This window comes from Talpa europaea, assembly GCF_964194135.1.
Source record: "Talpa europaea genome assembly, chromosome: 11".
In the NCBI taxonomy this organism is placed as follows: Eukaryota; Metazoa; Chordata; class Mammalia; order Eulipotyphla; family Talpidae; genus Talpa; species Talpa europaea.
In genome coordinates this window covers 69,482,936-69,498,018 of record NC_140078.1, presented here as the reverse complement: position 1 = coordinate 69,498,018, position 15,083 = coordinate 69,482,936, and the positions used below count along the sequence as shown (strand labels likewise).

Sequence of the window (15,083 nt, the reverse complement as noted above, 5' to 3'; positions counted from 1 at the left end):
AGAATCTACTAGCATCTTCAGTAAAAACTACTCAATATAACACTGGAGCTGATTCAAATCATAGCTCTTGCAACTATGCGACTTAACCTCTCTGTGACCTATCTATAAAAATGAATATAACAGTCCCTACCTTAAAGAATTTCCTTGCAGTTTAACTAAATTGACATACTCTATTATGAACAAAGCCTGACATGGAAGTTATTTAGGTGTCACTGTGAAAAACTAGAAATAAAGAATAGAAAAACAACTAAATTAGGGAAAATATTGATCGAAATGTGCAGGAGGGAGTCTTCTGGTATTCAACTTCTAAGACCCCCAGTGAATGCCTGAAACTGCAGATAGTACCAAATCCTTTATACCCTATACTTCTTCCTATGTACATATACCTACAATGAAAGTTTAATTTATAATAAGCACAGTAAGAGATTAACAAGAATAACTGAGGACAGAACAATTATAACAATATACTGTAACAAAAGTGCTGTGAATGTGTTCTCAGTCTCTCTTAACATATCTTACTGTACATAACATTTTTGGACATCGGTTGATGCCAGATAATTATAACCCTGAGAAGCAAAACCACAGATTATGAGGGGGCTACTGTGCACTTTGAATTCATCCTACTATCAAACTCCCTATCTAATTCTGAATATTTTTTAAGAACTTTCATAAAATTTTATTTTTTATTCTTATTACAATCACCCTGAACTCGGGTGGTGTCCATATCCCAGTTCCTTCCCCTCTCAGTACCATTTTAGTTATTTTGCACCATTCATTAAACTACCTCTTACTATCTTTCAATCCCTGCCCCAAGGAAGCTTTACCACACCCCATAATCGAAGTTAAAACTCAGGATTCTAATCTAACCTTCCACTGTTGGCTATATATAGTCTTCTGCAAGTATCCCTGAGGATGGGTGCCTGTTCTCAGTGATACTTTCAGCAACAAATGAGAAGCTGACATTCAGGGAAATGTCTCACACAAAAGGAACACAAACAGTTGTTGATTAAAACTGACTCATTCAAGTCCTTTCCATTTTATAACCCTTATAATATTTACAAACCACACTGTCCAATTTATATTTCATTAAATACTATTCTGATGGCACAGGGGTTAAAGACAGTGCTGTCAAGCAGCTGGCAGCTTCTGCTGCACGAGTTTGATCCCCGGTGGCCAGGGAGCAGCCCACATGGCACAGCAGACCTCTCCTGTCTCACCCACTGCTCCCCTAAGCAGTGTATTTCAGTATATCTGCCTGTTTTGCTCCCCACTTTCTCTGGTGAACCCTCTCACCACTCGCACCTCTGGCCTGTACCCCAGTTCTTGTATGCTTAAATAAATCTTAAAAAAAAAAAAAAATACTATTCTGTATTACTTAGCATGTCTTACCCATTAGTTGTTTCCCAGATAATTATCTCCTTAAAGACATGTATTTTAGGATTTGCACTGCTAAACATTATAGCATAATGACCAAGTTGTAGGTCAAACACAAAATGAATTTGAAATAATCTAGACAATAAAATTATTGAGTATTTCTAGTATACATACCCAATAAATATTTTTTGAGCAATTAAGTGAATCTACCACCAACTTTTCATCCCATTCATGACATTCTTCCATTCAGTTACATCAACAATTCACATGTTAACTGCATAACACTTAAATTCTTTCGTTCACTATGGCTTCATTTCAAATACCATGTTATTCACAGTTCTTTTTTTTTTTAAGATTTATTATATTTACGCATCCAAGAACTGGGGTGTAGGCCAGCGGTGTGGAGAGGTGAGAGGATTCACCAGAAACAGAGTGGGAAACAGAACAGGCAGCTCTACTGAAATCCACTGCTGAGGGGGGCAACAGGCAAGACAGAAGAGGTATGCTGCGCCTTATGTGGGTTAGCTCCCTGGCTGGGGATCAAACTCAGTCTGTAGTGGTGATACTGCTGAGACTTAACCCTGAGGCCAGCAGGTAAGGCCCCTGTTTAAGCTATCAAAAGATCATTATGTTTTCATTATCCCTTAAAAATACATCACTGTGGGCCTCCCCAGTGGCGAGCGGTTGAGTGCCGCGCTGTGAAAACTGTCCGCAGCCTCTGCACCACCAGTTAGATTCCCCATCGATTCAATTCCCCACTGGCCAGGGAGAACCCTATATGGCGCAGCAAACCTCTCCTGCCTTGCCCGCTGCTCCCATCAGCAGTGTCTTCAGTCTGTCTGCCTATCTGCTCCCCGGTCTGGCTCTGGTGAATTTTCTCACCCTCCTGTACTTCTGACCTGTACCCCAGTTCTTGAATGAATAAATCTTTTAAAAAAAAATACATCACTGTATAAATAAAAAGCTCTTTTTGTTGCTATGGTATCAAAGATTGGATGTTAAACATCCCACATTCCAGTGACCTCCTGTTTAGAAAAACCATGAACATTCCTCCCTGGTCTTTTCAACTTCTCTCCTCAACACATTCATTCAATAAAATTATGTCCCAGAGCCACCCTGGTGGTGCAGGGGTTAAAGTCACAGCACTATCAAGCTATCGCCAGCCAGTGCAGCCTGAGTTTGATCCCCAGCAAGGGAGCTAACCCACATAGCACAGTAGACCTCTCCTGTCTCTCCCACTGCTTCCTTCAGCAGTGTATTTCAGTAGATCCGCATGTCCTGCTCCCCACTCTGTCTCTGGTGAATCCTCTCACCCCTCCCCCACCTCTGGCCTACACCCCAGTTCTTGTATGCATTAAAACAAAAAAGTCCTTTAAAAAAAAAAAGTAGGGCGATAAAGACCAGTTCTAAAAGGGAAAAGATGAATCTACAATTCACTCAAGGTGGAAATGTTCCCATGCTATTACTTAGCTTTTCCTTTTATTAAAATTAATCTCTTGGGCCTCCCCGGTGGCGCAACGGGTTGAGCTGTCCACAGCCTCTGCAGCGCTGGTTCAATTCCCAGCCGGCAGGAAAGAATCCCACATGGCAAGGCAGACCTCTCCTGTCTCGCCTGCTGCCCCCCTCAGCAGTGTTTTCAGTCCATCTGCCTGTTCTGCTCCTAGCTCTGTCTCTGGTGAGTCTTCTCACCCTCCCGCAACTCTGGACTGTACCCCAGCTCTTGTATAAATGAAAAATAAATAAATCTTAAAAAAAAAAAAAAAAACTAATCTCTTTTAAGACTCAATTGTTCATACCTGGTAAGGATAGGTACCATGTCCTGCCCACTGCCATGTTCTTTTTCCCACTGTTCCAGCAGGGTAGTGAGCTCAGCTTTGGAGTCCACATGTACCGCTACTGTCGTCATGGCTTAGCCTAAGGAAGCAAAAATAAATAAGTGAACACAGACAAATAAACCTGACATATTTCCTATAAAAAGAAAAGCGGGGGATGGGGGAAAGATAAGAACTCAAAAGGAAAAAAGCAAAGAAAATTTACTCCTTGGGGCCTCCCCGGTGGCGCAGCGGTTGAGCGCTGGGTTGTGAGGCTGCCTGCAGCCTCTGCAGCGCCGGTTCTATCCCCAGCTGCTCCCAGGCCACCTGAGGAGGGTCCCACATGGCGCAGACCTCTCCTGCCGCCTGCTACTCCCCTCAGTTGTGTATTTCGGTCCTTCACCCTGCTCTGTTCCCTGCTCTGGCTCTGGTGAATTCTCTTGACCTCCCGCTTCTGACTATACCCAGGGCTTGTATAAATAAATAAATAAATAAATCTTAAAAAAAAAAATTTACTCCTTGGATCTTTAAGGTAATTTTACTTGTGGTACAGTGGGAAGCTTGGGTTTCTGAGCTAACACTCAAGTGAGAATGAACAAGTCCTTTCACCTTTCAAACTCAGTTTGTTCAACTGTCAAATGGGACATGGAACTAAATCAAAATTATGATTCTTAACCTTCAAAGGATTAGGAACAACTGGGCCTCCATGGTGGCACAAGGGGTTAAGCACCACACTATGAAGCAATCCGCAGCCTCTGCAGCACGATTCGATCCCTGGCTGGCCAGGGAGAAACCCACATGGCGAGGCAGACCTCTCCTGTCTCACCCGCTGCTCCCCTCAGCAGTGTATTTCAGTCAGTCTGCCTGTTCTGTTCCCCACTCTGTCTCTGGTGAATCCTCTCACCCCCTGCATCTCTGGCCTGTACCCCAGCTCTTGTATGCATAAATAAATCTTTAAAAAAAAAAAAAAAAGGATTAGGAACAACTCTGAAAATCAGACAAATGCTTTGGCTCCTTTCTCCCTTAAAAAATGCATTTACAGGGGCCTCTCTGGTGGCGCAGGGGTTAAAGACAGCACTGTCAAGCTATCCCCAGCCACTGCAGCACAAGTTCGATCCCTGGACAGCCAGGGAGCAACCCACATGGCGCAGCAGACCTCTCCTGCCTCGCCCGCTGCTCCCCTCAGCAGTGTATTTCAGTAGATCTGCCTGTTCTGCTCCCTACTCAATCTGGTGAATCCTCTCACCCCCACCTCCCACCCCGTACCTCTGGCTTACACCCCAGTTCTTGTATGCATAAATAAATAAATCTTTAAAAAATGCATTTACCTATATACCACATATACACATAATAATCCCAGGCCTAGATCTCCGAGATCCAAAACTTTGATGCCACATTTTCTAAAATACAAAATGTAGCAAAAACTACTCTCTAAAATATTTGCTCTTAAATTCAAATAAGAAAGAAAAATATAATAAAAGCAAAAATATTTGGCTCCTGCAAGTCTTCGGGGGGAAGTTCTATGAAAGATAAACAACACATTACTGCTAATTCTTAACAAAAGGCCAAGAACTAAAATGGACATCACTACCAACACTAAAGTGGGACGTGTTTATCCTTCTAACTAACCTCTCTCACAGTTGATCTCCTGCAAGTAGGTTAAGAGGTTTGAGAGAGGCAGAGAAAGAAAGGTGCTGGGTCCAGTGGTGAGTCTAGGGGTACAGAAGGACAGGTAACTGAGAGAGATTTTAGAAGAGCTTCATGAAACATCCATACAAATAAGAGAGTTGTATAAGGGGTTCCAAAATGATAAATGACATTTGAATAATTAGATGGTTTAAAAATCAATTTTTTTGTCAATGTATCCTAAGGAACAAAATGTCAGGTCTTGCATTTTCATAGAAATATCAATCATTCTATAAAAAGTTTCATATCATAAAGAGTAGGTGATCTAGGGCCTCCCTGGTGGTACAGGTGTTAAAAGTCTCAGAGCTATCAAGCTGTCACCAACCACTGTGGCATGAGTTCAATTCCTGATCAGGGAGCTGACCCTAATGGCAAAGCAAACCTCTCCTGTCTCGCCCACTGCTCCCCTCAGCAGTGTATTTCAGTAGATCCGCCTATGCTGCTCCCCATTCTGTCAATGGTGAATCCTCTCACCCCCCGCACCTCTGGCCTACACACCAGTTTTTGTATGCATAAATTTAAAAAAAAAAGGGTAGGTGACCTAGGATCATTGCTTTCTCTTCTAAAAATATAAGACCAAAAGAAATACACATATATTTCTAAAATGTAAATATAGCTTACTAAAGTACAGGGAATTCTAATAGTAAGTAGTGACTCATGTTACCTGTACTACCCAATAACTCCAAAGGAGAACAAATATTTCCCAAGAAAGAAGACAGAATTAAAAGTCTTTTGTTCTGCAGAGAAGAATCCAGACTTTCTAATCAAACTCACAAAAAGGAAATGATGCAGGTCTGACAGACTTACATGGACTTCTGACCTTAACCTGAGGAAATGCAGGCTGTGTTGTGTGTTGTTTTTTACTGTAATCCACTAATTACGCAATTTTTTAAAATAATTTGGAATAATTTCAGATTTACAAAAAGTTACAAAGAGAGTAGAGAGAATTCCCAGAGAACTCCTCACACAGTTCAGTTTCCCCCAATATTACCTTCTTAACAATGGGGTATTATTAACTAAATTCCAGACTTGATTCAGATTTCACCAGTTTTTTCATTCATGTTCTTTTTCTGTTTCAAGAGCTCATCCAGGATACTACATAACATGTAGATAGCATGTCTCCCTACTATCCTCTGGACTGTGACAGTTTTTTAAGTCTTTCGTTTTTCATGAACTTGACAATTTTTTTTTTTAAGATTTATTTATTTATTCATACAAAAACTGGGGTATACTATAGGCCAGAGATGCGGGAGTGGAGGTGGAAAATTCAACAGAGACAGTGGGGAGCAGAACAGGCAGATATACTGAAATACACTGTTGAGGGGAGTAGTGGGCAAGACAGGGGAGGTCTGCTGAGCCATGTGGGTTAGCTCCCTGGGTGTCCTGGATGGAACTCTTGTTGCAGCAGCTTGATAGTACTGTGTCTTTAACCCCTGCTCCACCAGGGAGGCTCGACCTTGACAATCTTAAAGAGTCTAGGCAGGGGGGTAAAGTAGGGTAATAACCAATTTTTTTCAACAGAAAAATTTTATGCTAAAGTAAAACATCTCAAGACTGGACAAAGCAGTAAGATCTGATAACAACAAAACTAATCGCTTAAGTCACGTCCAAAAAGTGCAAGAAAGAGGTTTACTGGTGAACTCTGCCAAATACTTAAAGAAAACTTTCTACCAATCTCTAACGAATTCAAAAAATAGAAGAAGAACACTTCCTAATTTACTCCATAAAGGCAGCATTACTCTGATACCAAAGGCAAATAAAAATATCACAAGAAAACTACAGACTTACATCCTTTATGAATATAGTAAATGCAAAACCCTCAACAAAATACCAGCAAGTGAAATATGACAACATATTAAAAGGATTAAATATCAGGGCCAAGTGGGATTAAAACAATACAGGGTGATTCAACATACACCTAGTATAACATCACATTAAAAGAATGAAGGAAAAAAAAAATACACTATCATCTCACCATTGCAGAAAAACCATCTGACAAAATTCAATTCAAACTTGGAACAGAAGAAAAAGTCCTCAACATGGTAAAGGGCTTAAAAAAAAAAAAAAAAAAAAAGGAAAGAAACCACAGCTAACATTATACTCAACCATAAAAGAATGAAAGTCTCCCCTCTAAAATCAGAAATAAGGGCCTCCCCAGTGGCGCAGCGGTTGAGTGCTGGGTTGCGAAGCTGCCCGCGGCCTCTGCGGCGCCGGTTCGATCCCCGGCTGCTCCCCGGCCACCAGAGGAGGGTCCCACATGGCGCGCAGACCTCTCCTGCCGCCCGCTGCTCCCCTCAGCAGTGTACTTCGGTCCTTCTGCCTGCTCTGACTCCCGCTCTGGCTCTGGTGAATTCTCTCACCCTCCCGCGCTTCTGACTGTACCCAGTGCATGTATAAACAAACAAACAAATAAATAAATAAAAACATGCCTCTATAAAAAAAATAAAATAAAATAAAATAAAATAAAATAAAATCAGAAATAAGAAAAAGCCGCCCTATTTCATCAATTATATTAATCACTGTTCTAGTGTTCTAGCCAGAATAATTAGGCAAGAAAAAGAAAGGCATCCAAGTTGTAGGAAAGAAAAAAGTTAAATTAATTTTATTCGCAGATGACATGATCCTATATACAGAAAATCCTAAATAATCCACAAAAATAATATTGGAGTTAACAAATCAACAGTTACAACACACAAAAATCATTAGCAATGAACAATCCAAATAGGAATTTAAGAAAACAATTTCATTTACAACAGCACTAATATTTTTTTTTCCCTTTTTTTTTTTTTTTTTTTTTATAGAGGCATGCTTTATTTATTTAGTTTGTTTGTTTGTTTGATACATGCACTGGGTACAGTCAGAAGCGCGGGAGGGTGAGAGAATTCACCAGAGCCAGAGCAGGGAGCAGAACAGGCAGAAGGACCGAAGTACACTGCTGAGGGGAGCAGCGGGCGGCAGGAGAGGTCTGCGCACCATGTGGGACCCTCCTCCGGTGGCCGGGGAGCAGCCGGGGATCGAACCGGCGCCGCAGAGGCCGCGGGCAGCTTCGCAACCCAGCGCTCAACCACTGCGCCACCGGAGAGGCCCTACAACAGCACTAATATTAAGAAATTTAATCCAGGGCCTCCCCGGTGGCGCAGCGGTTGAGCGCTGGGTTGCGAAGCTGCCCGCAGCCTCCTCAGCAACAGTTCGATCCCCAGCTGCTCTCAGGCCACCGAAGGAGGGTCCCACAGGGCGTGCAGACCTCTCCTGCGCCCGCTGCTCCCCTCAGCAGTGTACTTCGGTCCTTCTGCCTGCTCTGCTCCCTGCTCTGGCTCTGGTGAATTCTCTCACCCTCCTGCACTTCTGTCTGTACCCAGTGCTTATATAAATAAATAAAAATAAATCTTTAAAAAAAAAAAAAAAAGAAATTTAATCCAAAAAAGCACAAGTGGGGGTGGGAACTGTATGGGGACTATAACCAAGATGAAAATGCATACATTGTGCAAAAATGAAAAATGATGTAAAAAAATATATAAAATTAAAAAAAAAATTTTTTAAAAACACAAGACTTTTTTACATTAAAAACTACAGAACGTTGCCAGAATAAACTAGAAAAGACCTAAATAATGGGGGGAAAAAATGCTGTGTTCGTGGTTTAGAAGATACATTATTACTAAGATGGATGCACATTACTAATCTATGGACGCTACTGAATTGTACATTTTTATTTTTTTAATGTTAAATGTTTAGTTTTTTTTCTTTTGTTTATATTCAATAAATATAGTTGTACATTTTTAAATGACTAATGCTTACTTCATGGTATGTGAATTTTACCAATTTTTTTAGGAATGAAAAAATATCCAGAAGGGATGCTTCTTGAATAACTATCAGTGTAAAAGAACACATTGTTAAAGAAAATATTACTACTAATAAAGGTCAATTCAAGGGTATTTAAATACTAAAATTCTATTATTCCAATTTAGAAACACATATGTACTTCTGTTACTATTTTTAAAACTTCTGATTAATTATGCCTGAGGTAATTATAACTTGGGAATAATCACTTGTCCAGATGAAATATACTTACAATAGACTAAAATAATATTGGTAACTGATTTTACCAGTTTTCAATTATACTGGTAACTGATTTATCAATGAAAGGCTATTATACAAAATATAAAAATATACAAAAAATATAGTTTGTTACGCACAACATAGTAAAAGTGCATTACTCAATTCACATTTTAAAGTGAGTCCTTTAAGTGGTATGCAGAATTTATAACCTGTTCAATAGTAACAAAACAGTAACTAATTAGTGAATATTAACATGGAATGATATTTGGCCAAGTAATTTCTGTACATTATTCTGAATTTTCATAACCACCCTATCTTTTTTTACAGATGAGAAAATGGACTCTTAGAAGTACCCAAGACTAACAACTGGTAGTTGGAAAAGGGTTTCAATTATTCAACTCTGCCAACATACCTGTGAGATCTTGGTCAAGTTATTTAACGCCTCCAAATATCAATTTCCTTATCTGTAAAACGGAAATGATTGTTGTGAGGGTTAAGTGAAAATGTTGACCATTCAATGGGATAATATAAAGCTCTATTAAAAAAAAAGTTCAATGATATTATCCTAAAGATGCCTGCCTAAGTGTTTAGTTTTTAGGAATGATGTGTCAGCAACTTATACTTATCTCTCAGATAGTTCCAAAAAATAAAGAAATACACACCTATGGAGGAAAATGTGGCAAAATATTAACTGTTGAATCTGGGCATATAAACAAGTGTTCATTTACTACTCTCAACTTTTCTATAGAAAACCATCATACTGGGCCTCCCCTGTGGCGCAGTGGTTGAGCGCCGGCAGCCTCTGCAGCGCCGGTTCAATCCCCGACCGCCAGGCTAGGGTCCCACATGGTGCGCAGACCTCTCCTGCCGCCCACTGCTCCCCGCAGCAGTGTACTTCGTCAGTCGGCCTGTTCTGCTCCCTGCTCTGGCTCTGGTCAATTCTCTCACCCTCCCGCGCTTCTGACTGTACCCAGTGCTTGTGTAAATAAATAAACACATCTTAAAAAAAAGAAAAAGAAATCTTTTATACTAAAAGTTGGGAGAAATTTTGAAATATTTCCTTTCCTAACTTCGGTCCACTTTCAAATATACTGTCAACTGAGAAAAGTAAAGTGTGTGTGTGTCTCTCCCTAGAATAAAATATTCCTGGAAGAATACAACAAAACATGGATTATATCTGTTCTTTGGCAGGTAACTGACTTTCTGAGAGATAAAGGTAAAAAAAAAAAGATTTTTCACTATACATTATTATCCTAGAGCAACCATTTCCCAACTACTTTGCAATTTAACCATAAAAGTTGTCCTCTAATACACAATACTGAATGGCCTATTGGTCAGAAACTATCCCAAAGTCTAAAATGAAGTCCATGTTAAGGAGAAATCCAAAATGTTACAAATCCCAAGTCTGAGCATTCTTCTTTAAAAAAAAAAAAAAAAAAACTGAAATAAAATCCATGTATACAGCTTCAATATAGCGTCAAGTAAATCCCAACTGGTTTGACATGTGAGATCATGTGTAACAATTCCTGTTAAATACTAAATTTTAATTTAGATCCAAGACCATCTCCTTAAAAACAAAAAACCAGCAATACACCAACATCAGTCACTTCAAATTAACATGTGGTTCATCTTCTACCAGATTATTAAATTTGACAACAGTACCAATGTGCTCACGAAGTATGTGAGATTTTGACCATAAAGTGAGTTCCTTTATTAATCCCCAAATTCTGTACCCATTATCTCCATAACACCCAAAAACACATCACCAGTGGAAAATGCATAGTAACCGCTAAATACAAAACTAAACCTTGACATCATCAAGAAGAAACCAAAACAGATTCCTAAAGAGCTAAATATGCAAGCCTGAATAAACTTCAAAGGTAAACACCAGTAAAATGGAAAAAGAAAATTATAGGACAACACTGGCAATGAACTTCTTATTCTGTACATTAACAAAGCGTTTAGCACAGGAAGATGCTAATATAAATAATTAAATCATGCGGACTAATTAAAGGGCTCCACTGAAAGGCAGAATAAGGAAAAACTGAGATCAATGTGACATGGACAAGAACGAAAATTTTGGGGACTCGAAAAGTACAACAAACGCTCCAAAACTACTTCAACAAATGCGAAGAAGCCCGAGAGCTAACATTGCAATAAGAGGAAGCGAAACAGAAACCGCATAGGAAGAGGGAGTTAAGCAAACGTCTCTGACCACCCAGTTGAAAATGTTAATAACCCTAAGAACTAAGCTCCCGGGAAGTTGGCGGGCACTCAAAGAATTGGCTCCACGCAGCAGGACGCGCACACCTCCCTCCACCCTCTCCCCTCAACCAAGGAGGTGGGAGGAGTGCCCGGAAAGCTCCGCCCCCACACCGCCCCGTCCGAGAGCCCGACGGGTGCAGGGGGAGGTGGCACGAGAACGAAGGAGGGGAGAACCCGCCCAGGTGGCTGGAGCTGGAGGCGGAGACAGTCTGGGAAGGGGGCCGCCGTACGGTAGGGAAGATGGAGCCCTCCAGCCCGTACGGAATGGAGGCTAGGAGGATTGGGAGGGAAAAGGTGACGAGGGAAATGAGAGGCACCCCCTCCTCCGGGCAGGGGCGGGCACACCCATGCCCCCCACTCGGGGCGGAAGAGTTAACTCTCAGGAAGCGTCTTTTGGGGATAGCAGGAAGAACGTGGAGGCCCCGCCCCCAAGCCAAGAATCTGGAGAAGGAAAAGTCCTGTCAGGCCCCAGGCCCAGCCTCCCCGACGGCCCCGGCCCGCCCCCTCCCCGCCGGCGGCCCAGGCAGGTGCCGCCCCTCCCCCAGCACGGCGCCCACTCTCTCGTCCGCGCGCCCGGTCTCCTCGCGCCCTTCCCAGAGAGCCGGCTCCCTCCCTTCCCCACTCACCTTCCCGGGCGGCTCCGCCGCTCCCCCCTGACCCCTCCAGCGGCCACAGTTCACGCACACCGCCTCGGGTCCCGCACTCACTCTCCCTCACTCACACACAGCGCGACTACGGCTCCAGAGCGGCCCACATATTATGCGTCACTCGCGTGTTACGTGCCGCGCGCGCGCACAGACTTGGCGCGAGGCTCGCGAGCTGAGCGGGAGAAGAACGCCAGCGCCAGCGGAGGAACATCGACGAGTCCCGAGGACGCCTGGGAAATGAAGTTCGGACAGGACCCTGTAAATCTTGATTGGTGCATGAGCACTTCATCCCCTGCGCAAAGATCTCTGGGATTTGTAGTTTTCAGGAAAAAACGCGAACTACTATGTATGGATTGGCTGCTTCAGAAGGGAAAAGTGAGGGACCCAATCCTCTCCAACCAGGGGCTATAATAGCTTGATACCGTCTCAGTACCTCGATTCGCCCTGTATGACAGAGCCATTGTTTATTCTCCCGTTTGACCCTGGTACCTAGAACATACCAGGATCTGAGAAAATAGTTCCCACATCCTATCAGAAACCTCAAGTCATTCAACAGAGGCACCAGATTTTGTCTTTCTGTTCAAAATCTGGGATCAACAAATAGTTTTCTTAAGTATTATTTGTAAAGTGGGCCTCCCTGGTGGCGCAAGGGGTTAAGTCTCAGCACTATAAAGCTATCCACAGCCACTGCAACAGGCATTTGATCCCCGGTCAGGGAGCAACCCACATGGGGCATCAGACCTCTTCTGTCTCACCGGCTGCTGCCCTCAACAGTGTATTTCAGTCAATCTGCCTGTTCTGCTCCTCACTCTATTTCTGGTGAATGCTCTCACCACACCATTACCCCACATCCCACCCCCTGCATCTCTGGGCTACATCCCAGCTCTTGAATGCATAAATAAATAAAAATAAATCTTTTTTTAAGTATTATTTGTAAAGCAGAGAATAGGAAAAATCCAAAGGCCATAATTGAAGCAGGGCTCACCTCAGAGAGCATCTAATTTAATTCCTCTATTTTGCAGCTGGGAAAATTAAGGCCCAGAGAGAGTAACTTGCCTAACGTTAAAACACACACACACACACACACACACACACACACACAACCCAGTAGCAGAGGTAGGAAGACTCCTGACTCTTAGTCAGTGATCCCTTTGAGAGGACATGAACGATAAAATGTGCCCCACAACTTCCCAGAGTTTCTCCCTGACACGATCCTACCTGCTCGTTGGGAGCCCTATGCAAACTTCTATGCATTTCTATGGCGTCCTCACAGCAAACACTTTCACATGAGGAACAAAGGGCAAAGTAACCCTGCTACCATGCTCAGATTCCACCGCTGGTAAGAAGCAAGTCAGACCTGGATGTCCAGATGTAGAGCAGCTACCCAAACACGAAACTCTAGAATGTGGAATGGCATCACAGCAGACATATTACCTCTCTGCAACACTTTCACCTGCCAGGACACACAACTCTTGTTTGTTTCTTTGCACTTCTAGAATTTAGCCTATATTAATAATAGCCACTACCATTTCCTTTAACTTGACAGCAGGCTTGGCAGTGAGCCAATGGCTTTACCCACACTTTTACATATAATCCTCACTACCACCCCACAGGTTAGATGTGGCTAGCCACCCATACACATGAGAAATCTGAGACCAGAGAGGTGGTCCAAGGAATAGGGCCCAGGGTCATGGGTCCAGAGGCCCCACACAACTTTCCCTATACCTGTCCTTCATTACTCCTTCAGTTGACTTTCCTGCCATGCCTTTCTCGGTAATGAGCCTAAAATACAGGAGGAATGAATGTTACAGCATTAAATATCCTCCTCTGTCCACCATCTAGCCAACGCAGTGGTGACTTCCAGGTTAGTTTAGTTCCTGAAGGCAGAGCCCTTGAGAATACAGGGCCCAGCTCACCTGTCCTGGCACCTCCTCAGCCCGCCACCAGATGGCATTGCTCCTCTTCAGAACCCCAGCCTAGGGCCTGAATCAGTGAAGGGAGTAAGGGGCATCTGGGAAGGCCCAAGAAGCTGGGGATTAGAGCAGGAGCTATACAGGGCCTGTCTAGCAGCTGCTCACTCCAGAATCACTATTTTGTAATGCCTGCAGCTCCCCTACCCTTGGCAACACACACACGCACACACACACGAACACACACGCAACCACACACGTGTAAACTCCTACTCTAGGAAGAGAGAGCACCCTTACCCAGATCCACATTACAAGCATGTTCAGTGACACATTTCACAGGACACATACGTGTGACACATTCACCAGTGCATTGGCACCAGTCCCATGGTCAACATTTTCAGATCTAAGTATGCACAAGCACAGAGTCACAGATAGCTCAGGCTCGTTCGCCCAACTGGGCCTGACATATTGTTCTTGAATGAATGGAAAGGGATTCCTTGACCTCTTTGAAAGAACATCTCTAGATTCTGTCCCTATCTGCCCTGTCTTTACCCACCCGCTCTGTGCTGTGGCTCAGAAAGAAAAACCCACCATCTGAGAGGACAAGGAGTTGTTCTTGCAGGGCTTCCTAGTGGCAGAGAAAAGACAAGGGCAACCCAACCCTGACCCCAGCACCAAAAACTATGGACTTAGGCGCACAGACCTCTCCTGCCACGCCCGCTGCTCCCCTCAGCAGTGTACCTTGGTCCTTCTGCCTGTTCTGCTCCCAGCTCTGGCTCTGGTGAATTCTCTCACCCTCCCGCACTTCTGACTGTACCCAGTGCTTGTATATATAAATAAATAAATCTTTTTAAAAAAAAAAAAACTATGGACTTAGACATTTTCCACCTGCTCTTGTTCCCAAGCATGCCCACTCACTGGATTAGGAAAATTGATAGCACCAAGTCATCTGGGACCTCAAGATGCCCCTCCCCTTCCTCCTCTCTGCCCTCTCCATCTTCCCACCACTCCTTCTCTCCCATCACCTCCTTCCAGGCTCATTTGTCCCATGTGCTCCCACCAGACCATCCCCACACTAAAGTCTCCCCATAGCCCCTGTGCCTCCTCCAGCAACTTTCAAGGATCAGGAGCAAGGCGCGCTGTTGCACATTCTCTCCCACTTGGAAGAACAAGATTGCTATCTTGCCAGTGTCCAGGAGTTCCAAGAGCCACCAAGAAGAAGCTCAGGGCTGCCAGGTTCTGAGAATCCCAAACTGGACAAACAGGGAAGTCCAATTCTTCACCCAGTTCCTGTTTACCAGGGTCCCATCCAGAGTGAGGAACCCTGCGCAATA

The 15,083-nt window shown here is 43.3% G+C and overlaps 1 protein-coding gene across 4 annotated transcripts in view; it reads right to left on the bottom strand.

Moving 5' to 3' along the window:
• The window catches only part of DCAF1 (DDB1 and CUL4 associated factor 1), a gene marked incomplete at its 3' end in the record, with an annotated part of 55,986 nt that extends 51,477 nt beyond the window's left edge, over positions 1-4,509 (bottom strand). For all 4 annotated transcript variants that reach the window (XM_084248268.1, XM_084248270.1, XM_084248269.1 and 1 more), the window contains exon 1: positions 3,171-4,509. In XM_084248268.1, the coding sequence (XP_084104394.1) occupies positions 3,171-3,280 (110 nt within the window). In that variant the 5' untranslated portion in view covers positions 3,281-4,509. The remainder of the gene's footprint in view (positions 1-3,170) is intronic.
• Positions 4,510-15,083: the final 10,574 nt, after the last annotated feature.